The 25,128-nt window shown below is 41.0% G+C and overlaps 1 protein-coding gene across 6 annotated transcripts in view; it reads left to right on the top strand.

Annotated features, from left to right (window-relative positions):
* The window catches only part of scn1lab (sodium channel, voltage-gated, type I like, alpha b), a 97,028-nt gene that overhangs the window by 58,960 nt on the left and 12,940 nt on the right, over positions 1-25,128 (top strand). For all 6 annotated transcript variants that reach the window (XM_061716166.1, XM_061716169.1, XM_061716165.1 and 3 more), the window contains 10 exons: positions 39-171; positions 1,709-1,947; positions 2,062-2,235; positions 5,474-5,830; positions 7,875-8,402; positions 17,218-17,353; positions 20,125-20,279; positions 21,855-22,028; positions 22,559-22,681; positions 24,229-24,504. In XM_061716166.1, the coding sequence (XP_061572150.1) occupies positions 39-171; positions 1,709-1,947; positions 2,062-2,235; positions 5,474-5,830; positions 7,875-8,402; positions 17,218-17,353; positions 20,125-20,279; positions 21,855-22,028; positions 22,559-22,681; positions 24,229-24,504 (2,295 nt within the window). The remainder of the gene's footprint in view (positions 1-38; positions 172-1,708; positions 1,948-2,061; positions 2,236-5,473; positions 5,831-7,874; positions 8,403-17,217; positions 17,354-20,124; positions 20,280-21,854; positions 22,029-22,558; positions 22,682-24,228; positions 24,505-25,128) is intronic.

Genomic DNA, 25,128 nt, shown 5'->3' with positions numbered 1-25,128 from the left:
CTGAACTAAGAATCAGCTGTTCTTTATTTTCCTTCTAGGGCACAACAACAGACACGGAGGTGAAGAAGCGCAGGTCGGGGTTCCTGCAGCCATCCATGGACTATTTAGATGAACCGGGGGCGCGACAGAGAGCCATGAGTGTGGCCAGCATCCTCACCAACACCATGGAAGGTCAACATCTGCAGATACTCTGCTCTTGGTCTTGTCTCGTTCCCGTCTGGTCCTGAACATCTTTCCATATGTGTCTACGTCTACAAGACAGCATATTGTTTAATTGTTTAATTAGGATCCCCATTAGCTACAGCATGAATGCAGCTATTCTTCCTGGGGTCCGCTAACATTTTAAAATAATACAGTACTAAACATAACATAATAAAAGCAAACCAAATACATTTCCACTAGATAAAGAGAATATCAAATTAAAAATACTCCACAAAATGAAGACAGCGAAATGAGAACATAACACAAAACAAAACAAAAACACTGCACAGTTAAGAGTTCATCTGAGGTCGTCAAAAAGTGTGAAAAGCAGTCCACAATTTCATTTAATTTGTAGTCTAGAACTTCACAACTGATCTAATACAGAAAAAAAGAAACAAAAAAATACATTCAACAACAGTCATAACCAATCTTTTTTCCATTTCCAGCACGTCAGACAATCAGTCTCATCAAGCTGCTTTTTTAAGTGATCTTTATTTCAATGTTCTATAATTGTATATGATAGTGATGCACCGAAATGAAAATTTGTGGCCGAAACCGAAACCGAAAATAATAATAAACACTTGGCCGAATACCGAACAATACCGAACATGGTTCTCCGCAGTTTTTCATTTATTTTGCCAATTTTTTCACCATTGCATAAATCAAATAAATTTGATTTAGGCATGCTTTTAAAAGAAAAATATATTTTACAAAATTACAAGGTAGAAAACATTTGTTGAACATAAAAAACTGAACATTTTTTAATTTCCCAGCATTTCTTAAATATTCCAGCAGACATTATACCAGCAAAGAACAATAACTTAAAATAAATAAATTAGCAAAATACATTTTGTGGCCATCTTTGAGCTTACGTTAGGCTTAACTGACTGAACATTGTAACATAGGCCTTAAAACAATAAAAATGCATTAAAGCGCTCAGGGTTTTTTATCATTTCAAATGATAAATCAAACTTGTAGTGCTGAAAGACTTTGCAGATGTGCCCCCTCTAGATATTTGAGCAGAACATTCATTGCAAACAGCCATTCTTGTATTATTCTTTGCCACTCTAAAATACTTCCACACTGCTGACATGTTTGCACCGCACCACTTCACTCCACGCTCTTCCACGTTTGATTTCGTCATCTAAACGCACCTGTAATAGATTGATTTATGTTGTTTTGGTTCCACCTGCTGGTGAATGTTAGGTAAAATTCTTATGTGGTTAGTTTTTGGTTGGCCAACGATTTATGTGGTGCGCAACAGTTACGGAGCACCCAGTCTATTTCCTTATTTTACAACGCCGTTATTAATTGTTCGTTTTTTTTCCCACTTATTCCACCGAACACCGAAAGTGTTTTTTTGCCATTTTCGGCCGAACAATTTCGCTTACCGAACAATCGGTGCATCACTAGTATATGAGGAAGAAGGCAGTCATGTTGTAGAAAGAAATATAACAGCATCTAAATGTCCTCAGCAGATGTGTAAAAGTTGTTTCTCCGTTTCCAGAGCTGGAAGAGTCGAGGCAGAAGTGCCCGCCCTGCTGGTACAGATTTGCCAACACGTGTCTGATCTGGAGTTGTTGTCCCGCGTGGCTGAAAATCAAAGATGTCGTCCTCACGGTGGTCATGGACCCCTTCGTTGATCTGACCATCACTATTTGCATCGTCCTCAACACGCTCTTCATGGCCATGGAGCATTACCCCATGACCAAAGAGTTCGATAACGTGCTCACAGTCGGAAATCTGGCAAGTCTTTTTTAGGTTTCTCTGAATCTACACAAAACTGGAGAGAATGTGATGAATCTATTTCTGATGCAGTCTTGGATCTGTTTTTCTGTGTTCCTTCATCATCCTGTACAGGTGTTCACAGGGATCTTTACAGCCGAGATGTGCTTCAAGATCATCGCCCTGGATCCTTACTACTACTTCCAGGAAGGCTGGAACATCTTCGATGGCATCATCGTCAGTCTCAGTCTGATGGAGCTCGGCCTTGCCAACGTGGAAGGCCTGTCTGTGCTCAGGTCCTTCAGGCTGGTAAGATCAGACGTCTGATTCTAACCTCAAACAGAAGAAAGTAAAGAGGTAACTGTGATTCGCTCCGACCAGGGTCATGTCAGTAGCATTCACGAGAGCAAATCACAAAATGACAAATTTTGTCCAGTACTTGAAAGGCTCCGTAGAGATTGTCTCAATTTTGGCTGAACAGTGTGTCCTTTCTCTCTTTGGCCTGGTAAATAATCTGTGGCTCTGAAGCTGCACTGAATGATCTTAGTTGTTTACGTATAATTTCCTTTGTCTTTATTTAACACACTCATGACACATTCACAGTCCTGCAGGAGCAAAGTCAGTTAACCCTTAGAGTTAACTGCAGCTTGAACCTCACTTAGCAACTGCGCCTCAAGGACGTGCTTTCAGGAGCTCAAATGGCGCTTTTCCACTAGTACCTACTCAGCCCGACTCGCCTCGGTTTGGTGCTTTTCCACTAGGGGTCTAACGTGCTGAGTAGATACTTTTTCTGTAACTACTCTGCTGAGGTTCTAAGCGGACATCAGCGAAAAAGCGACTCTGACGGCGGCTTCTTGTTATTCCACCAGCAACGGCAGCAAAAGTCTGTTTCATGATCCAACTCTGAGTTGCAGATGTTCATAAACCTGGTGCCTGAGGAGAGAATTAAAAAGGGATCTAGACGGACGATAAGGAACGACCAGATCTGTCACTTCATAGCTGCTCGCGGCTACCAACGGGCTTTTCAGCAGCGCCAAGGCAAACTAAAAAAATTAAAAAGCATCGCCGCTTGAAGCTTCTTTCAATCTAATTTTTTAACTTGATATCGAACACAAGACACAGACCCAGCAGCACATCTATCATCTCCTCCAGGTTCTACATCTTTAGTGTTGTTGTCTTCTTCGTTTAGATACACAATCAAATACGTCACAGCAGCTTCGCTACAACCTCCTACTTCTGATCCAGGTGCTGAATTGTTATGGAAAAGAAACTTGCCGAGTTGAGTCGAGTCGAGTAGGTTCTAGTGGAAAAGCACCATAAGTCTGAGGGAGGCTTCACTGAACTCCTCCCAGACCGGAGTTTTTACCTCCAGGACTGCCGAGCTGCGGCTTGCTTGGTCTGCCGGTACCTATCTACTGCGTCAAGAGTTCCACAGGCCAACATAGCCCGGTAGGACTCCTTCTTCAGTCTGACAACATCCCTTACTTCCGGTGTCCACCACCGGGTTCTAGGATTGCCATCACGACAGGCATCAGAGACTTTGCGACCGCAATTTCAAGCCGCCGTGTCGACAATGGAGGCAGAGAACATGGTCCACTCGGACTCATATTCCCCCGCCTCCCCAACAAAGTCGATCATTGACCTCCGGCCTAGGGTGTCCTGGTGCCACGTGCAGTGATGGACACCCTTATGCTCGAACATGGTGTTCGTTATGGACAAACTGTGACTCGCACAGAAGTCCAACAACAAAACACCGCTCGGGTTCAGATCGAGGAGGCCGTTCCTCCCAATCACGCCTCTCCAGGTATCACTGTCATTGCCCACGTGAGCGTTGAAGTCCCCCAGTAGAACAATGGAGTCCCCAGTTGGAGCACTATCAAGTACTCCTCCCAGGGACCCCAAGAAGGCCGGGTACTCCGCACTGCTTTTCAGAGTACCCGGCTATAAACATTCCCATAAACAATCTCACACCAGCTCGCCTCTTCTCACCCTGGGCAACTCCAGAGTAGTGGAGGGTCCAGCCCCTTTCAAGGAGCTGGGTTCAGAGCCCAAGCTATGTGTGGAGTTGAGCCCGACTATCTCTAGCCGGTATCTCTCAACCTCCCACACAAGCTCCCAGCGAGGTGATGTCCCTACTGCAAGGGTTTTGGTCCAGGGATTGGGTCGTTGAGGCTGCGCCATGACCGCTACTCAATCCACATTGCACCGGCCTCTCATGGACCTTCCTGCGGGTGGTGGGTCTACAGGAAGGCGGGCCCACGTCGCCGTTTCGGGCTGAGCCCGGCCGGGTCCCACGGGCAAAGACCCGGCCACCAGGCGCTCGTCTTCGAGCCCCAACCCCAGGCCTGGCTCCAGGGAGGGGCCCCGGTGACGCCAATCTGGGTGACGTAACGGTCCCTGATTTTTTCTTTACCATGTTTGGCTTGTGAACCGCTCTTAGTCTGGCCCATCACCACGGACCTGGTTGCCATGGGAGACCCTACCAGGGGCGTAATGCCCCAGGCAACACAGCTCCTAGGATCATTCGGGCAACACAAACCCTCCACCACAGTAAGGTGGTGGTTCAAGGAGGGGAAGTGTGGACTGGTTGATGCCTAAACACTTCCAGATGACTCCATGTCCCTCTCCATTCTTCTTCAGACCAAACTACTTCTAAATTTATGCTTTTTTTTATGAGGCATGGTTCCCATCAGTAGTTTATCAGCTCGATAAAAATCCCATCACACTTAATACAGATAATCAGTGAATTCCAGGGGGTGATATTAAGTTTTTTTATAAGCTGTAACTTTGTCAGTGTTCCCTAGTCAAGGTCCTTGAAGGTTATTGCTTTGCACATTTTAGAACAGGGGTCGGCAACCCGCGGCTCTAGAGCCGCATGTGGCTCTTTAGCGCCGCCCTAGTGGCTCCTGCAGCTTTTTCAGAAATTTCCTTTTTTTCTTTTTTTTCCTTTTTTTCTTTTTTTTCTTCCTTTTTCCTTTCCTTTTTAATCTCGACATTTCGACTTTTTTCTCGACATTTCAACTTTTTCTCGAAATTTTGACTTTTTTCTAGACTTTTTGCCTTTTTCCTGAAATTGTACTTCAACATTAATCTCGACATTTCGACTTTTTTCTCGAAATTTTGACTTTTTTCTCGACATTTCAACTTTTTTCTCGACATCTCGACTTTTTTCTCGACATTTTGACTTTTTTCTCGACATTTCGCCTTTCGCCATTTGCCTTCATTCTAAGGCTTATACAAGACTTTTCATTTTTTGCGGCTCCAGACATATTTGTTTTTTGTGTTTTTTCGTCCAATATGGCTCTTTCAACATTTTGGGTTGCCGACCCCTGTTCTAGATGTTTCCCTGCTCCAACACACCAGATTCACACGAATGGATCACCATCAAGTCTGCAAGAATCTATTAATGATCCAATCATCTGAAGTAGGTGTGTTGAGGCAGGGAAGCGAGGCCCCCAGGGCAGCGGCCCTGGAGCACCAGGATCTGAAGCCTTGACCTTCATGACTCCCTTATTTGACCTGTCCTGTGATCTCTTTACCCAAACAGCTGCGGGTCTTCAAACTGGCCAAGTCCTGGCCGACGCTGAACATGCTCATCAAGATCATCGGGAACTCGGTCGGTGCCCTGGGCAACCTGACCCTGGTGCTGGCCATCATCGTGTTCATCTTCGCCGTGGTGGGCATGCAGCTGTTCGGCAAGAGCTACAACGAGTGCGTGTGCAAGATCTCGGAGGAGTGCAAGCTGCCGCGCTGGCACATGCACGACTTCTTCCACTCCTTCCTCATCGTGTTCCGGGTGCTGTGCGGGGAGTGGATCGAGACCATGTGGGACTGCATGGAGGTGGCGGGACAGAGCATGTGTCTGATCGTCTTCATGATGGTCATGGTCATTGGAAACCTTGTGGTAGGACCTTTGTACTTCCTTAATCGTCATCATCGTTCTGATGATGCTGTTAGAGCTGTGTTTAGTTGAAGCTGTCATAAAATCAAGTTCCACAATCAAGCATTCTTTACAATAATAATACAATAACTAGAACATTTCAGGAAATTTTGATATGGGCATGCCCTACTGCCCATTCGTCCCCTCTTGCTGCTTTGGTTTGGGGCTGTAGTGGTTGTGTTCAGGGTGGTTCTATGTCAGTTTGAGGTGTTTATGGTTGTATTGATTTAATTCCTGTGCCACCATTTTTTTGCTTTTTGGCATCTAGCGTTGCCACGGTAACACTTTTGACTGAGACACATCTAACGTTGTATGCCATGCATGGGTGCGTGTTGCGGTTCAGGCCGCGTTAACGGACGAAAAAGCGTGTGGAAGAAGAAGAAGAAGAAGAAAAGGGAAACCTTTTCTCTATGCTAATATATCACCTTCATTTTCATGTTTTTCCTCGTTGTTTCGGACATGTTTTATTTTTTTGGGATATTTTTCTTCCATATCAGAGCGGGGTCATGCTGTACACCTGCTGCTGCGCAGTGGGACCTTTGCGACTTTAGCTTGTTAGCAAAATGCTAGCAACATTGCCCTTTGGGCCATTTTGGACAATTGTAATATGGTCATGCCACTACTTGGCATGCCCATAATAATAAACTTTATTTATATAGTACCTTTCTTAACAAAGTTACAAAGTGCTTCCCAAGAACAATAAAATATATCAAGATAAAAATACATTGCATAGTGGATAAGAACATAAGAAAGCAATAACCAAGTCTAAAATGAATCCCTGGTTTTCCGTAGGGGTTACGTTCCAAAAAGAACCCGTGATAAGTGAAATTCACGAAGTAGCAACCTTTTTTTCTTTTTTTTCTTTTTTTTTTACAATTATTATACAAGACTTCAAATTACGGCCCCACCACGACCCAAGTAATTGGATTTGAACGGGAGAAAATGAAAAATGATTATGAAAAAAAATACAATAAGTACAGTAGGACAAATTGTGACTGGTGCGTATTTCACTGCTCTTCTGATGCTGCTGCATCCTGACTCGCTCTGTAGCGTCTTTTTCTTCTAAAGCCCGTGGTGCAGGTGTGTTTTTTCGAGTGAAGAACATAGTTATGGGTCGTTGTTGTCGCTCTTTTTTCTTCTGGGCAAAAAGATTCTTATAAACCGACATGCCACCATTGATTATATCTGAGAACTGTAATGAACGATTCATCAAAGGGTCCCGTTCTTGAGCTGCTGCTGAAGCTCATTGGCCGTTCTCAACATTGTTGCTAAGCGACCAACGTTATTGACACAGGAAGTGAAGAAGCGGGGAGACTGTTTAGCCAATGAGAATGCAGAACACGATGCACAATGCAAATCCGTGAAGCAGCGACACGTGAAAGGTGATTACTGTATTCACACCACAATAAAAGCTTTTCTAAAAAGGAATATTTTTAGTAAAGATTTGGGGGGGATTTAGCTGACCTGATCTCAGCAGGTAAAGGCTTTGAAAGATCCTCGTGTTCGTTTGTCTGGTGCACCGTAAGAAAACCAGTGAAATAGAATCAAAGTTAATACAAGCTTTTATTATATCTTGCACAATGTTTTCTGGCCGAAGGTACACTTCTCTCAAACCACAAAAGTAGGAGAGAAATGCACACGGTGGTCATGGATCCAGTCGTATTTATACTAAAAAATGAAGGTGTTCTTTGTACGTGAACCCCATCTACCAAACATATCAGACCTTCAGCCGTATATCCCTGTTTATTGCTTCCTACTTAAGATGTCAACCCAGATAACGGATAAGACCCATCAGTGTTAAAATATCTGTTTCTCTTCATTGTCTTCACCTAACGAAGAGTAAATATCTGAACTATCTGACCCTGCAACTAGAGAAAACAGCCTAGTCATAAAACAGGAGTTGACTCTGCAAATAGAGAAAAACCACCAGTTTAGAATCTTATATAAAAACCCTTCAAACTCTTAAACAATCTCATAAAATCCTAACAGCTTCCTGTCCTCTGTTTAGGTTCTCAATCTCTTCCTGGCTCTTCTCCTGAGCTCGTTCAGTGCCGACAATTTGGCAGCGACCGACGAAGACAGCGAGATGAACAACCTGCAGGTTGCCGTGGGCCGTATCCAGCGAGGCGTTTCCTTCATCAAGTCCACCATGCGGCAGTTCCTGCAGAGCCTGTGCTTCGGTGGGGCGGCCAAGGGCTCGTGCCTCGCCGAGGAAAGCAAACCCCTGGACGAACTGCACAGCAACGGCAAGGGCAACTGCATTTCCAACCACACGGCTTTGGAGATCACCAAGGACGTTTCCGGGGTGTACACCATGGAGGGCAATGGGAGACCTGGAGGAGGGCTGGTGGTGGGGGTTGGGATGGGTGGGGACACTCCAGGAAAGTACCCCACGGAGGAATGTGACTATATGTCGTTCATTCACAACCCCAGCCTGACGGTGACGGTGCCCATCGCTGTGGGCGAGTCGGACTTTGAGAACTTGAACACAGAAGACTTCAGCAGCGACTCGTCTGATGTGGAGGGCAGCAAGGAGGTAAGATGCACCACTCTGAACGCAGCTCTGCCAGCTTGTAGGGAGTATTGAGTCACCAGCGAGTCTTTTGGCGCTTTTCCACTAGTACCTACTCGGCTCTACTCATCTCAACTCGGCCTGGTTTCTTTTCCATAACAATCCAGCACCTGGAGCAGAAGTAGGAGGTTGGAGCAAAGCTGCTGTGACATATTTGATTGTTTGATCTAAACAAAGAAGTAGGGCTGGGCGATATGGACCAAAAGTCATATCTCGATATTTTCTAGCTGAATGGCGATACTCGATATATATCTCGATATTTTTTCTGTGCCTTAATTGGGGTTTCCCCCAAAGCATTATAGCATAGCATCTCTGTTAGCTTCATTTTTTTCTGAGGCAAACCCTTAAAAAAACAGTCAGTTTTAATACAAAGCCTCGTGCCAAATGTCACACAGGTTCCTTTATTAACAGAGGTCTGCACAATATCAAAATGTATAAAACAAATGAAATAAAAATAAACTGCCTGCATATATAGAATAAAAATGCTTCTTGAATAAAATAAAACAAATATCCCTTTCCTGCAGAACAATTAAATTAAAATACACTGTACAATTAATACAATGTAGACAGTAACAGGCAGACTTTTCCACTGAGGTTGACAGTTGTGCAAATAACAAAACATTTGTGCAAATCTCAAATAAAACATTCAAGTCAATCTGTCACAAAATAAGCTATATCAAAATCATTAAAAAAAAAAAAAAAAAATTATTTTTTTTAGAAATCGATATAAACGATATTGTCTCGTACCATATCGTGTTTGAAAATATATCGATATATATTAAAATCTCGATATATCGCCCAGCCCTACAAAGAAGACAACACTAAAGATGTAGAACCTGGAGGAGATGATAAATGTGCTGCTGGGAATGTGGCTTCTGTTCAATATCAAGTTAAAAAATGAGAGTGAGAGAAGCTTCAAGCGGCAACGCTTTTTAATTTTTAGTTTGTTTGTCTCGTCGCTGCTGAAAAGTCAGCTGGAGCCGTGAGCAGCTATGAAGTGACAGCTCCTGGTGGATCTGGTCGTTCCTTAAGTCCTTAAGGTACTTAAGTATCCAAAAGTAAATGCTTTTAAATTTACTTTAAGTAAAAGTAAGAGTAAGAGTAAGAGTAAATTTCTTATTTTCCACATCAGTAAATTTTATAAAATATTTTTTCTAAATTAATTTAAGGATCTTTTAACTCTTGTTTCTGAGAATTAACTCTTTGAAACCAGCTTTAGGGAAGAAGAAAAAAGAGCAGACCTGAAAGTAACGAGTACTTTTCAGCCTTCCTAGAAATTTACTTGAGTAAAAGTAAAAATATTTGTCTTGGAAATGTATTCAAGTAAGAGTAATAAGTACCAAAGAAATCTAATACTCAAGTAAAGTACAAATCCTCTGGATATGTACTTAAGTACAGTACTCAAGTAAATTTACTCCGTTACTGTCCACCACTGGTTCCTTATCGCCCGTCTAGATCCCTTTTTAATTCTCTCCTCAGCACCAGGTTTATGAACATCTGCACCTCAGAGTTGGATCACCAAACACACTTTTTCTGCCATTGCCTGTTGAATAAAATGAACAAGAAGCCGTCAGAGTCCCTCTTTTGCTGATTTCCACCTCCTGACTCAAACGTCTGACTCCAACCCCCCGACCAATCGGTGGCCTGTAGTGTGATGACGTCAGATATAGCCGACTCAGCTGCTTAGAACCTCGGCAGAGTATTTACAGAAAAGTATCTACTCGGCACGTTAGTATGGAGGATTTTTTTGTGCCAAAAATAAATAAATAAATACATCATTAATTAATTAAAATGGGAATGAAATATATCATTAATTAATTAAATGTGTCATTAATTGATTAAAATTAGAATGAAATATGTCATTAATTAATTAAAATACAATTCATTTTAAGTAAAAATATATATTTATTATTTCAGCATTTAATTAATTAATGACACATTTAATTAATGATTTCGTGTTGCTGAATCATGAAATGTAAATGTAAAACTGTCAGTTTCACTCGTCAAACTGCAACACGAAATCATTAATTAAAAGTGTCAATAATTAATTAAATGCAGTTTTACATTTCATGATTCACACGCAACACTAAATCATTAATTAAATGTGTCATTAATTAATTAAATGCTGAAATAATAAATATATATTTTTACTTAAAATGAATTGTATTTTAATTAATTAATGACATATTTCATTCTAATTTTAATAAATTAATGACACATTTAATTAATTAATGATATATTTAATTCCCATTTTAATTAATTAATGATGTATTTATTTATTTGATTTTGGCACAAAAAATCCTCTATACGTTAGACCCCTAGTGGGAAAGAGCAAAACCAAACCAAGGCGAGACGAGTCGGGGTGAGTAGGTACTAGTGGAAAAGCGCCATTTCTGCCAGCTCTGCTGTGTAAACTCATCGACAGCCAGTGAAGATCAGGGTGAATATATCTAGATTGCAGCAAGACGGCATTTTCAGGAAATAAAGCAGCTTGCTGACTCATCTCTGCGTGTGTCATGCTGAGATGCTCAGCTTTTACTGAGTAGTTTATTTGCTCTGCTCCAAACCATTCGATGGTTTGGTTTCTTGTCACACGAGGAAAAATCAAAGGTTGGTGGTTGTCCTGGTAATTTAAAAAAAATGCCTCTCACTTTCGTGGTGCGCTAAATAGCCTAGTTAGCAAATGAGTGGCAGCTGTGGCTGGAGATTTATGACTGAATAGCAAAGCTGTACAGTAATACAATAATAATAATAAGTAATAAAGTAATATAAATAAATAAATACATTAATACATTAATACATAAATACATAAATAAATAAATAAATACACATTTTGAATATTCTTTTTGGAAATATATATAAATAAAATAAATATATATGATATATTAAAATATATATGATATATATTATATATTAAAAATGCATATATACATATATATACAAACATTTTCAATTTGTTTTGTTGATGAGAAATTGTTTCTCTATTTTTCTTATTTTTGTTTATTATAATAATTAAAAAGAAAAAAAAATATATAAAAAAAAAAAATATATATATATATATATATATATATATATATATATATATAAATATGTATATGCCTTAGGTTTTTACCAACATGGTATTAACCATTAATAGATATGCAGACAAAAAAAAAAAAAGAAAAGCTGTACAGGATCTTATGTGTTTTAATCATTGCCAGCTATATTCCAATGTATCAATTCAGAGGAGGAAGTATGTTTACAAGTGTTTGAAAGCCACAAAGCAGGAAAAACTGGCAAAATATGGAGATCCGCTGCTCTCTGCCAGCGTATCTCAGGGTTTTAATTAGCCATCAACACGCACCGTTTCCCCGTTAGTCACCACAATTAGTTCGGTTTGCTGTTCGGGGCGTTAAGACTGAGCTCCCTGGTGACATCAACCCGTCACTGTGGGTGTGGTGCCACTTTCCTGTGATGCAAAACAGCTCAGGAGACTGTTAGCAGGCATGACACCATATGCTCTATAAATGGATCTGCTCTTCTCCCCCGTCACTGCTGCTCTTCACGCCCTGCAGCCAGGGCTCGCTGAATAACCCTCTACTAGATAACCGCTGCAGTCCGTCCTCCTAAACTCCACAGAGATGTTATTTTATGCGTTAGCTGCATGATGTTCACAGTTTTGTGTCATTCTGTGTATGATAATAGAGGGTATGCATTGACGTCACTTCCCCACTGGACCAGCCCCCTTACTCACACTGAGTGGCAAAACATCAGCAAAAATGGCTGAAACTAGTGGAGAAGACGGGATAACAGCCGATTATCGGCTTAAATTAAAGGCAGTTGGACTTGACAGTGACCCGTACAGTTACCTCAAGAACCAGTGGTCCATGGACATTAATATTTGGCCACGAATCCAGTTTCCTGATATTTATATGTACTTAATTTCTACGCCGGGGAAATACACGAAGCAAACCTTGAAGGCATATAAAATTCTTGACGCTTGGTCCGACTTCAAGGCAGGATTTCTTGGTGAAATTAAAGTGATGAGGACGCCGAACTTTATGATTTGACCGTTTAACGTTAGCTACCCAAAAATCAAATATTACCTGATACAAAATGGGAACTGCAAATTAGGCATGGGACGATATGAAAATTTCATATCACGATATTAGTGGACAAAAATATCACGATTACGATATTATCACGATATTAGCGTGTCGCTTATAAAATTTTTAAAATGCAAGGAAAAACACTAACCGTGGATCCACTGGTTCCTTCAGAACATTTATTCTCAAATCATTCTCAACACAGTGACACTTGAGGTAGAGAACAAATAGTGTACTGTAAATGTTATGCATTACAAAGTGTAAACTATAGTACCGGTACCGGTACTTATTTGAACTTTCTTTTTTTGTAAGAAAATACTTCCCTGAGAGTCGAAAGAAATAAGTGACAAATAGAAATAAAGTGACAAAGTAGAGCCAAATGCACACTGATTGTATTACTCTCTGAAACTTTAACAGTGGCTGGCTGCCTGCTACTTAGTACGGCTCTCTGGAAAAATAATAAAATAAAGGCACTGCTCTGTAGTATAAAAACAAAAGCTGCATGGCCAACACAAAGATTGAGTGAAAATAAAGTGCCACAGTAGTCAAATGCACACGGATTGTACTACTCTCTGAAAAAATATTAAATAAATAATAATAATAAATAATATTAATAAAATACATGAAAAAAATAACACTGGCTTCTACCTGGCTGGTAGCCTTGTGTGACCAAAAAAAAATAAAAAATTTGGCGATAATTACAGTACCCCACGATAACGTTATCGCGGCCATTTTTTATCGCGATATACGATAATATCGTATATCGCCCCATGCCTACTGCAAATCCACGTTTGGTGCCTGGAATCCAGTTGTTTCCTGCGAATTGCAGCGATCCATTTGTGTCTCTTAAGCTTATTTTTCGGCAGTCTGTAAAACAATAACTCAGATTTCTTGCTAAATCTATAAATACAGTCGATCGCACAACAGCTCTTTGCCATTTTAGATGTTTTGGAGTTGCTAAAACTGAAAGTTTCGCTGCCAATCAGTCTTTCTGCCACTCAGTGGGCGTAACCCGCTGTGAAGTCGTATCTGTGACGTCATGTGCATTCCCTCTCTACCCCCCTGGGGTTTTCTCACTGCATCAGTTAACAAACATATTGACGAATAACTTTTTATTTCCCGACTGTATCTTATGGGATGAGCGGCGAAAGCAGCCTTGAGGTTAAATTCTGGCTTTTGGTGTGTGTGACTTACCCTGTTTAACCCCCCGTTTGTTTGCAGCTTTTTCACAGGCGCTCTCAAGGTTGTCAGTGAGCAGAGACTTGTAAGATCACTTTACTGTTCCATAGCACTAACCATGAGGATTGCCTATGCCATTACAGACAAACAACATTTTTGTTTTTTTAAATCATGCCTTCAATGGATTGCCCATGTTCGTTCCTTGCCTGGTCTGCCCTCCGTCCCACCCCCACCCTCTTTGCTTTACGCCCTCCCTCCCCCCCGTCCCACACAGCAACAGCACTCAGATGCTGTAACCTTTACTTTTCCCTTTAATTCCCCCCCCTCCCCTTCAACCTCATTTACCTCGAAGCATCAGGCTGTATTGCCGTTCCAAACCATTAGGAATGAACAGCACCACCCTTTTTGTTTCCATCGAAAGACATTTAACATGATCTGCGTCTGATTTCATTGCTTGGTTTTGACTTTGGTTTTTGGGACTTGATTGGCATCCAACGCTCTGAGCTTGAGAATGGATGAAAAGATGAGGTGGCGGAGAATGGAGACAAAAAAAAAGAAGGAAGAGAGGAATGAATTTTGCTGGAGTTGGCCAAAATTCATTTGTCTGGGTCATAGCCCGTATACATAAACTCATAAAATGTGCACACGCCGTTCTGTGCTACTTGAATGATGGTGGAATGATGAAAAAGTCACCATTTCTTTCAGTGATTACTTTGAAACATCAATGCAGAAATGTAAATTTTTTGCAGGGGCTGCAAAAGAGATAACACTTCAGAAATTAAACAAAATTTTGGATTTTTTTTCTTTTTTAATTTTGCATCTTTATTTTATTTAAAAATTTAAGACAACTTAGTTTGAATTCCCATGAAATGCTAAAGAGTAGCTGTCTACAGGCATTGGGCCTCATTCATAACACCTGAGCAGAACACATTTGTGCATATACTTTCAGTATTCATGAAAGTTTTTTTGTAGGTACGAACAAATCTACTACTGCACATTATTTTTGCTTCCGTAATTATTATTTGCAATTGATCGGCATGAACAGGAAACTAAATTGAAGTTCAATCTGCATTAGGTTGATGTGCTGGTTTATGTGCAGATCCATCACGAATGAGACCCGTTGCTAATCAGCATTTCAGCTCCTGTTGTGTTATCCACTTTTGTTCCACTGCAACTATATTACGTCTTTGAGATAAGGTCAAAACACGCTCAACTACGGAAGCGTATTGCATTCACAGAAAAATTCTGCTCTGTTTTTCTGAATTAACGAACTGAATAAATTTTTTTTTTTTTAATTAAAACTTTTCTCAGAATTCTGAGATAATTATCTCGTTAATTCAGAAAAACATAGCAGAATTTTTTTTTTTCATTAAAACTTTTCTCCGAATTCTGAAATAATTATCTCGTTAATTCAGAAAAAAGAGCAGATTTTTTTTTCTCAAGTGAATGCAATACGCTTCCGTTCCCAACAAACCTAGCAGTTGTTATTCTGTAAAACAGTGAAAATTAAAGCCTTCAAATATTGAACACTGAGGAGAGGGAAGGTGCAGAAGAGAAAAGAGCGGGAACACCCTTCCAAAAAGCGATGCACTCTCCAGCAGCATGCTTCCATCATTCCCGTCCCGTATTAGCTGGGTCCCACGGCAATCAGGGCTGCTGCACTGTCTAGGATGACATGTTCCCATCGCACCAGGCAGACAAGGCGTGAGGCTGCCTCCCGTCATGTTTGCCCAAAGAAAAAACAAGCAGGAGGCCTCACGTCACCAAACATACGGAAGAGTGTTAGGGCCATGCAGGAGAAAAAATATTTGAGAGGGGAAGATTTTTTTTTTATTGTGCACTTCGAGAAAAAAAAGTCTAAATGTCAAGAAAAAATGTCGAAATGTTGCGATTAATGTTGAAATACAATTTTGAGAAAAAATTTGAAATGTCGAGAATAATGTTGAAACAACTTTTTTCTCAACATTTCGACTTTTTTCTCAAAATTGTACTTAAATATTAATCTCGACATTTTGACTTTTTTCTAAAAATTTCCCTTTTTTCTCAAAATTGTACGTCAACATTATTCTTGTCATTTCGACTTTTTTCTCGACATTTCGACTTTTTTCTCGACATTTCGACTTTTTTCTCAACATTTTGACTTTTTTCTCGAAATTTTGCCTTTTTTCTCAAAATTGTACGTCAACATTATTCTCCTCATTTCGACTTTTTTCCCGAAATTGTACTTCAACATTAATCTCAACATTTCAACTTTATTCACGAAATTTTGACTTTTTTCTCAACATTTAGACTTTTTCTCGAAATTGTACTTCAACATTATTTTCGACATTTCGACTTTTTTCTCGAAATTTCGCCTTTTTTTTCTCGAAATTGTACGTCAACATTATTCTCGTCATTTCGACTTTTTTCTCGACATTTCGACTTTTTTCTCGGAATTGTACTTCAACATGAATCTGGACATTTCGACTTTTTTCTCCACATTTCGACTTTTTTTCTCGAAGTGCATTAAAAAAAAATCTTCCTCTAAAATATTATTTTTATTTTTCTCCTGCCTGGCCCTAATACTCTTCCGTACCAAACAAGTCAAATTGCATGCAGATAATTATGTCATGTAAACTACAGCTAAAAAAAAGCATTGTAGTCTTTCAGGACAAGCGTTGGTAGGGTGTCAAAGTACAATGAAAGTATTTGTATGAACCTTAGAAACGCAGCATTAACAAGAGCTTGGACAGAAAGTTAACCCTGTATGGTTCCTGTATGCATGTGTGCTACTTGATCCCGTTTTGCTGGAGGGAACAGAAACATGCCAGACCACATGCTGTCTTATAAACAGTGCACAGTACTGGTTTTTGCTGGTAAGCTAATGTGGTCACCCGTCTACCTCAACACAAACAGAAGAAGCTCGTACACTGCTTTCAAGGAATGGGAACGATGTGTTTTCATGTCAGTGAGAAAGACGCTCTGCAGCCTCACCGGGTCGCTTCTATGTTCCAGAGTGGAGCAACAATCACTCGCCAAACAGATTTGGGGGGAATGAGATTAATAAGGCACAAATTGATCGGGGAGCCATTTCTCAGTGAACATGAAAACACTTGAGCACACATTCTGCTTGGTACTATTTCAGGCTTGGATGATAATGCACTGGAATACTGCATGTCCTCTTCCTCAAAGTGAGGTCACATCAAACGTACCCACAGTGCATTTCCAGAACGCCAACCTCCTTATGCCACATAATCGGATTGGAGCTATCAGATCCAACTAAAAGCAAAGCCTGTCGGTACATTTGATAGATGCTGCATGTGATGATGATGACATTGATGACAGTCCTTAAGAGCCCAACTCTGAGCTATTTCAGTGCCTACTCTCCACACAGAGGTGTACAGTTGTGGCTCTGGAGTACATGTAAATGGAGAATGACGGTGATGACCAGCTCAGAAGGTTGGCTCCTGCAACCAGCCGATGCTCCCAGACACTGCTGTCTGACTGTTGTTTCTCCTCCGTCCCCGTCCATGTAGAAGATCGATGTTGAACCCCTGCCTCGGAGTTCCTCAGAGGGGAGCACGGTTGACATCCGACCCCCGGGAGACGGGGAGGATTCAGTGGAGCTGGAGCCGGAGGAGTCGCTGGACCCGGAGGCCTGCTTCACGGAGGGTGAGAGTGATAGGTGCTGGGAAAATGGGCCAATGCAAGAAAGCTCGGGGTGGAAACACTCCCAGAGCACATTTTACGTCAAAGAGTAAATCAGTTTAACTGCTTGTGCTTAGCACCAGTCTCCAAGACTCTGGGCTGAGTGACAGTGAACGCAAATGCTCAGTGAGACAGGCAGAGAAGTAGTCGACGGGAGATCTGGGATCCGTAATGCAACCTGGCATTTTGTCTGACACACCTCCAGGAACCCAGACTCTGCACACCACTCAGCAGAAAGGCCCAGCAGTTGTCTGGTGTTGAACTAGACCGAAATATGTCCATTTTCTGATGCACCTTTATTTTCATTTTGACATTTAAGTCGTCACTATTCTACGGAAGAGTATTAGGGCCATGCAGGAGAAACAATATTTGAGAGGGGAAGATTTTTTTTTATTGTAAACTTCGAGAAAAAAGTCGAAATGTTGAGATTAATGTTGAAATAAAATTTCGAGAAAAAAGTCAAAATGTCGAGATTAATGTTGAAATAAAATTTCAAGAATAAAGTCTAAATTTCAGGAAAAAAGTCAAAATTTCGAGAATAAAGTTGAAATACAATTTCGTGAATAAAGTCGAAATGTCTCCTCTGGCCCATCAAATAGCAAAAAGAGAAAGAATTTCTTTGTTACTGAAGCCGATTCTGAAGTACAGTTTCACCAGTTCATCTATAGGCCTACGAGGCGTTTTGTAAAGCCAGTCACATGCACTTTTTTTATAGTCTCAGAAGGTTGACTTTTTTTCTCAACATTTCGACTTTTTTCTCGACATTTCGACTTTTTTCTCAAAGTGCATAATGAAAAAAAAATCTTCCTCCTCTAAAATTTTATTTTAATTTTTCTGCTGCCTGGCCCTAAATACTCTTCCGTACTATTCTGAGCAGTGTGTTCAAAAAGATTCTATTGATGAACTCACCTGGTATTTACGTGTGTCATGTGATCACACGTGGACCATTCAACTTACACCTGGTATAAACTGTCTCTGCATGGTGCACTTACAAATAATTATACTACAGACGTTATTCTAGAGTTAAGACACTGCAGACCTGCCTGAGTCATGCATTTTATCAGCTAAATGTCTTTATTATATAACAGATCAGTAAAGGCAGCATACTAAACTAAAATAATCAGAAAATTGCATTCCTTGGGGGTGAAAATATGGGTCTAGAGCCCTATAAAATATTTTTATGTGACTTAATTCTAGAGATATGGAGGTTTTGTGCCAAAAATGACCTTGAAAATCAAATTTGACTTTCAACATGACCTTGAAATAGGAAATGTATCTCAGAATTGAATTCCTAGCACCAGAAAAGTAGAGAAAGTGACAATATACAACAATCTAGGACTAAGAGAAGCTGAGATATGACCTTTGGTCTTTTCGACAGGAGCCATTTAGAATTTTCTGCAAACCGGCCACTTGACTGTTGAGGGTGGAAGGAAAAAGCTCCAAACCTCTTACTTTTGACTCCACTTTTGTCCCACTCTGCATCCTTGACCTATCCTCGTATGAATAACTGATTTATAAAGTTCCCTGGGGTCCGGGGCCCTCTATTAAGGGCTGTCTGGTCTCCATATGATCGGAGCAGGAGTTTGGTTCGCATTGCCGGCAGTAAGTCAGACTTGTTCCCGGTGCATGTTGGACTCCGGCAGGGCTGCCCTTTGTCACCGGTACTATTCATTATTTTTATGGGATTTCTTGGGCGTAGCCGGAGGGTATCAGGTGTGGGACAAACGGGATGTCGTCTCTGCTTTTTGCGGATGATGTTGTCCTGTTGGCTTCATTGGACCGGGACCTTCAGCATGTGCTGGGGCGGTTTGAAGCCGAGTGCGACGCGGCGGGGATGAGAATCAGCACCTCCAAAACCGAGGCCATGGTTCTCCACCGGGAAAGGGTGGCGTGCCTTCTCCGGGTGGGTGGAGAAGTCCTGCCTCAGGTGGAGGAGTTCAAGTATCTCGGGGTCTTGTTCACGAGTGAGAGAAAGATGGGGCGAGAGATTGACAAACGGATCGGTGCAGCGTCCGCAGTAATGCGGTCGATGTACCGGACCGTCGTGGTGAAGAGGGAGCTGAGTCGAAAGGAAGAAGCTCTTGATTTACCGGTCAATCTACGCCCCTACCCTCACCTATGGTCATGAACTTTGGGTAGTGACCGAAAGGACAAGATCGCGGATACAAGCGGCCGAGATGAGTTTCCTCCGCAGGGTGGCTGGACGCTCCCTTAGAGATAGGGTGAGGAGTTCGGTCACCCGGGAGGAGCTCGGAGTCGAGCCGCTGCTCCTTCACATTGAGAGGAGTCAGCTGAGGTGGCTTGGGCATCTGTACCGGATCCTCCTGGACGCCTCCCTAGGGAGGTGTTCCAGGCATGTCCCTCCTCCCTAGGGAGGTGTTCCAGGCATGTCCCACCGGGGAAGACCCAGGACACGCTGGAGAGACTATGTCTCTCGGCTGGCCTGGGAACGCCTCGGACTCCCCTCGGAAGAGCTGGAGGAAGTGTCTGGGGTGAGGGAAGTCTGGGCATCTCTGTTAAGGCTACTGTCCCCGTGACCCGGTAACGGAAGTGGTGGAAAATGGATGGATGGATAAAGTTCCCTCCGGCCACAGCTGCTTGAATGTTCCGTTATACTCTCTCTTGTGCCTGAGGTATTTTTGAATGTGATGGGTGTTGCCTGTTGCATGAGGACGTGAGTGCTGGTTGTTCCTGCAGCCTGTGTCTGATGGGTTGCTCTCCACACCCCTCTGCAGGCTGTGTTAGCAGGTTCCAGTGCTGTCAGATCGACGAGGAGGGAAGCAAGTTCAAGAGCTGGTGGACGCTCAGGAAGACCTGCTTCATCATCGTGGAGCACAACTGGTTCGAGTCCTTCATCATCTTCATGATCCTGCTGAGCAGCGGGGCGCTGGTGAGTAGCTGACAGTAAATCCCCACTTCAAGATTAGATCAAACCACATCGCGCCGTTCTCATCCAGGGCCGGCCCAAGCCTCCATGGGGCCCTAAGCAAAATGTGATTTTGGGGCCCTCTATTACTGCCAATAATACTGATTATTGATCATTCACACACCCACTATAAACTTATTTCATGTTCTTCCCTGTCATTACAAATACACTTGTAAAACTAGATGTAAGAATGTTTTTGTTGTAGTTAGATTGTAATCCACAGTGATTAGGACCATGGAAGCAACAACAGATTAACAAACTTGCAGAAAAATCTTTCAATTAATATTTATCAAAGTCAGCAACTGCCCCTACTGGCCACACAGAGAAGCAACAGATAAAAGGTCAAAGAGCTGCACAGTTGCAGCAGTGTTGTTTCCATCATCCTATTGTCAGCCTGGCATGTTTTTACCATCTATGGTTTTTAATCTGAAATGGGAGAAAATTCAGCTACAAGAGCAGCCTGGGGTTGATTTACACTTAATATTTAAAGTGATATAGTACTAAGTGTGATACTGAGTGTCATCTACAGTGTAGGCCTACTAAAAGAAACAAAATAATAAGATCGATCATTTATAAACAATTTACTGTAAACACGTTATCTACTTTATTTTTGGTTTTTAATAAACTGCAACAAAAATGTGCAACAACAATTTGAAGTGGAACAACAATTAAGTGCAACAACAAAGTACTACAAAAACTAGAACTATAATTAAAATCTTAATCTTAATAATATGAATTATTATTAATTATTCTGTTTTTGTACAATAACATACCTTTGATAATGTATGAATCATACGACGGAGTATTAGGGCCAAACTAAGACAAAAAAAAGTTGGAAATTACGAGAATAAAGTCATAATATAATGAGAATAAAGTCGTAATGTTGTGAGAATAAAGTCGTAATAGAATAAAGTCGTAATATTATGAGAATAAAGTCGTAACATTATGAGTATAAAGTCGTAACATTACGAGAATAAAGTCATAATTTATGAGGATAAAGTCGTAATATTATGAGAATATAATTTATGAGAATAAAGTCGTAATTCATAAGAACTCTTACAGGAAGAGCGGTCTCCTTGTGTTAAAATGAGGAATATTGAGCATCTTGTGAAGTTATATTTATATATTTATAATATATTTAATATTACGACTTTATTTTCGTAATATTACGACTTTATTCTCAAAATATTATGACTTTATTCTCGTAATTTTACTACTTTATTCTCATATTATTATTATTATTCTCGTAATTTCCCTTTTTTTTGTCTTAGTTTAGCCCTAATACTCCGTCGTAGATCATCACTCACACATAAAAAAAATAATTGTATTTTTATTTTATTTTTTTAACTCTTGGGGGCCCCCTAGTGGTCACGGGGCCCTAAGCAGCCGCTTAGTTCGCTTATGCCTTGGGCCGGCTCTGTTCTCGTCAACACATGATCATCATGTTCTGGTCTCTGGAAAGATCCTGGAGACGACTTCTGTTGTAATAAACGCTATATAAATACAATTGAATTGAATCAATGAATCTGCTGCATGCAGGCATTTGAGGATATTTATATCGAGCAGCGAAAGACCATCAAAACCGTGCTGGAGTACGCAGACAAGGTCTTCACCTACATCTTCATCCTGGAGATGCTGCTGAAGTGGGTGGCCTACGGCTTCGTCAAGTACTTCACCAACGCCTGGTGCTGGCTGGACTTCCTCATCGTGGATGTATGTGCAAAGAAAGAATTCCTTTCCTGTCAAATGTATTTATTTTATTTTATTTAGCCTTTATTTAACCAGGTTAGTCCCAATGAGATCGGGGTCTCTTTTACAAGAGATACCTGGCCAAGATAGCAGCAACACAGTCACAGAATTAAAAGATAAAAAACAAAAAAACACATAAATGAATTACATAAAGACATAATTCATTAAAACACTTGCATACAGACAGTCGGAACTCCACTATTTTCATCAGAGCTTTAAATTCAGTCACAGGTATCAGGTTTTGGAAATGCAGTTGGGATTGAAGTTTATTCCAAGCATCTGGTGCTGAAAACCTAAAAGCTTTCTGCCCAAAATCCGTTCTTATTTTTGGAACAACAAATGCAAAATGTCCATTGAGCGGAGATTGTAAATTGTGTTTCCATGTTAAAAGAGAATATAAATAAGAAGGACAAATGAAACAGAAATAAATGTAGTTGGATAATCTTTCTTTTTGTCCCCTTCACCCGCCTGTCTCCCGTCTCCCTGTCTCTCAGGTGTCCTTAGTGAGCCTCGTAGCAAATGCCCTGGGCTACTCTGAGCTCACCGCCATCAAGTCCCTGCGGACGCTGCGAGCCCTGCGGCCCCTGAGGGCCCTGTCCCGGTTCGAGGGCATGAGGGTGAGCAAGCTAACGTCCGCTGTTATACACGTGTGTGGGATGAAAACATGTTTGGTTCGACGCTTCAGAGCCGGTAGTCCCAGTTGAGCCTCGCTTATTTAATGTGATCCGGTTCGCTCCGGCCGACTGCTAGCCGTCCTTGAGTTTTCTCATGAAATGTGCTTTTTTTAATCATTTCTGTTCTACATGTTTCGATGAATCTCAGTGTTTGCCGTCCTCTACCTCTACATAGAACTATATATATTTACATTTCCGTGTTTGAGTTTCTACGGAAGAGTATTAGGGCCATGCAGGAGAAAAATATTTGAGAGGGGAAGATTTTTTTTTGTTGTGCACTTTGAGAAAAATGTGGAAATGTCTAAAAAAAAAAGTCGAAATGTCGAGATTAATGTTGAAATACAATTTTGAGAAAAAACTCGAAAAACTCGAAAAAAAAGTTGAAATGTCGAGAAATAAGTTGAAATGTTGAGATTAATGTTGAAACACAATTTTGAGAAAAAAGTCAAAATGTCGAAAAAAAAGTCGAAATGTCGAGAAATAAGTTGAAATGTCGAGATTAATGTTGAAACACAATTTCAAGAATAAAGTCGAAATTTTGTGAATAAAGTCGAAATTTCGAGATTAAAGTTGAAATACAATTTTGTGAATAAAGTTAAAATGTCGAGAGTAATGTTGAAACACAATTTCAAGAATAAAGTCGAAATTCCGTGAATGAAGTCAAAATTTCGAGAATAAAGTTGAAATACAATTTGGTGAATAAAGTGGAAATGTCTCCTCCATCCAATCCAGTTGGCAGAGCGACTGACAGCTATGCAGCAGCAGCAGCAGCTGTAACTAACTAACTAACTTACATCCTTGGAGACTCTATAGGCCTACGAGGCATTTTGTAAAGACACTCACATGCGCTGTTTGTTAGTCTCTGGAGATTGACTTTCTTCTCGAAATGTCGACTTTTTTCTCGACATTTCGACTTTTTACTCGAAGTGCATAATGAAAAAAAAATCCTCCTCTAAAATATTATTTTTATTTTCTCCTGCCTGGCCCTAATCCTCTTCCGTAGAGTTTCACTTTTTCTGAGGACAGAAGTGTTAGATGTGTTGAGCCCCTGAGGCCTCAGACAGGCGGCATGCTAACGGCGGCGTGTGGACGTTCCTGTCCCCTGCTACTCAGCACTGTCTTCTCTCTGCATGACTTCTCCACGCCGCGCCGCTGCGCCGCTGTTATATCGCTGTTTCAGCCTTTGCTTTCTGATGTTGCTAGTGTGGTGCCTTTGACCTGTAATTTTTTCTTTGTTGTGTGTCTTTTTTTCATTTACAGTCAAACAAATATTGTGACTCCATCCCGCCTCTCTAAGGTTTTTTTCTGTTTTGATTTTTTTACCTATCAGATTTGAACCTTTTCCCCTATCCACCTTCTTCTTTCCAACTGTCATGTTGTTAAACGATCTTTGTAGACATGTAAAGTGTTAACACATTCCCAGCTTAATCATGTCATTTGATTGGTGGATGGGTGCGTGCTGCATTAACTGGTTGTCTCTGACCCCTCAGGTTGTGGTGAACGCCCTTCTGGGGGCGATCCCCTCCATCATGAACGTGCTCCTGGTGTGCCTCATCTTCTGGCTCATCTTCAGCATCATGGGTGTCAACCTGTTTGCAGGGAAGTACTACTACTGCGTCAACACCACCACGGACGAGCCCTTCCCCATCGACGTGGTCAACAACAGGTCCGACTGCCTGAGGCTGGCCAATGACAGCGCTCGCTGGAAGAATGTCAAGATCAACTTTGATAACGTCGGGGCCGGGTATCTGGCTCTGCTGCAAGTGGTGAGTTTGGGTGGTGGGACACTTTGTTTTTTTTTGAAGATTTTTATTTCCAACATGCATGTAAAAGTAAAAAAATAAAATACTATATATTTGTAGACAGAAGGCAAGACTGCACTTGGGCAGACCTCACGGATCCACCAACAACGGAGTAGGATTGAAGTAAACACTTACCGAGTCCTACCCCTGAATCTACATACATTCTTACATAAAACAAGAGTTTCAATAAACTTACTTATAAAACACACATAACCAAACACCCCTACTTTAATAACTATTCAATATAGTGATATAATACTCAATTATATGTATTTATAAATACAGTCAAAAACAAAACAAATCAAAGCAAACAAAAAGAAAACAAAACAAACGCCCAGCATTTAGTTTTGCTACTATGTATGTATGTAATAATAGAAGTAATTATAATGTATAGTATTACATTATCATTACTTTACCATATTACTACAATATAATAGAGAACAATAGACAGCAATGATATAACAATATACACTTGCACATGTCATGGAATATACCTTTAAAGGATTCATTAGATGTGTGTGTTTATCTTACGCACACGGAAGAATTGGAACCAAATGCCGAATGTCACGTCAAATCTACAGGTCAAAT

Source organism: Cololabis saira, chromosome 24 (assembly GCF_033807715.1).
Source record: "Cololabis saira isolate AMF1-May2022 chromosome 24, fColSai1.1, whole genome shotgun sequence".
Taxonomy (NCBI): domain Eukaryota; kingdom Metazoa; phylum Chordata; class Actinopteri; order Beloniformes; family Belonidae; genus Cololabis; species Cololabis saira.
This window is presented reverse-complemented; position numbering and strand designations above follow the sequence as displayed.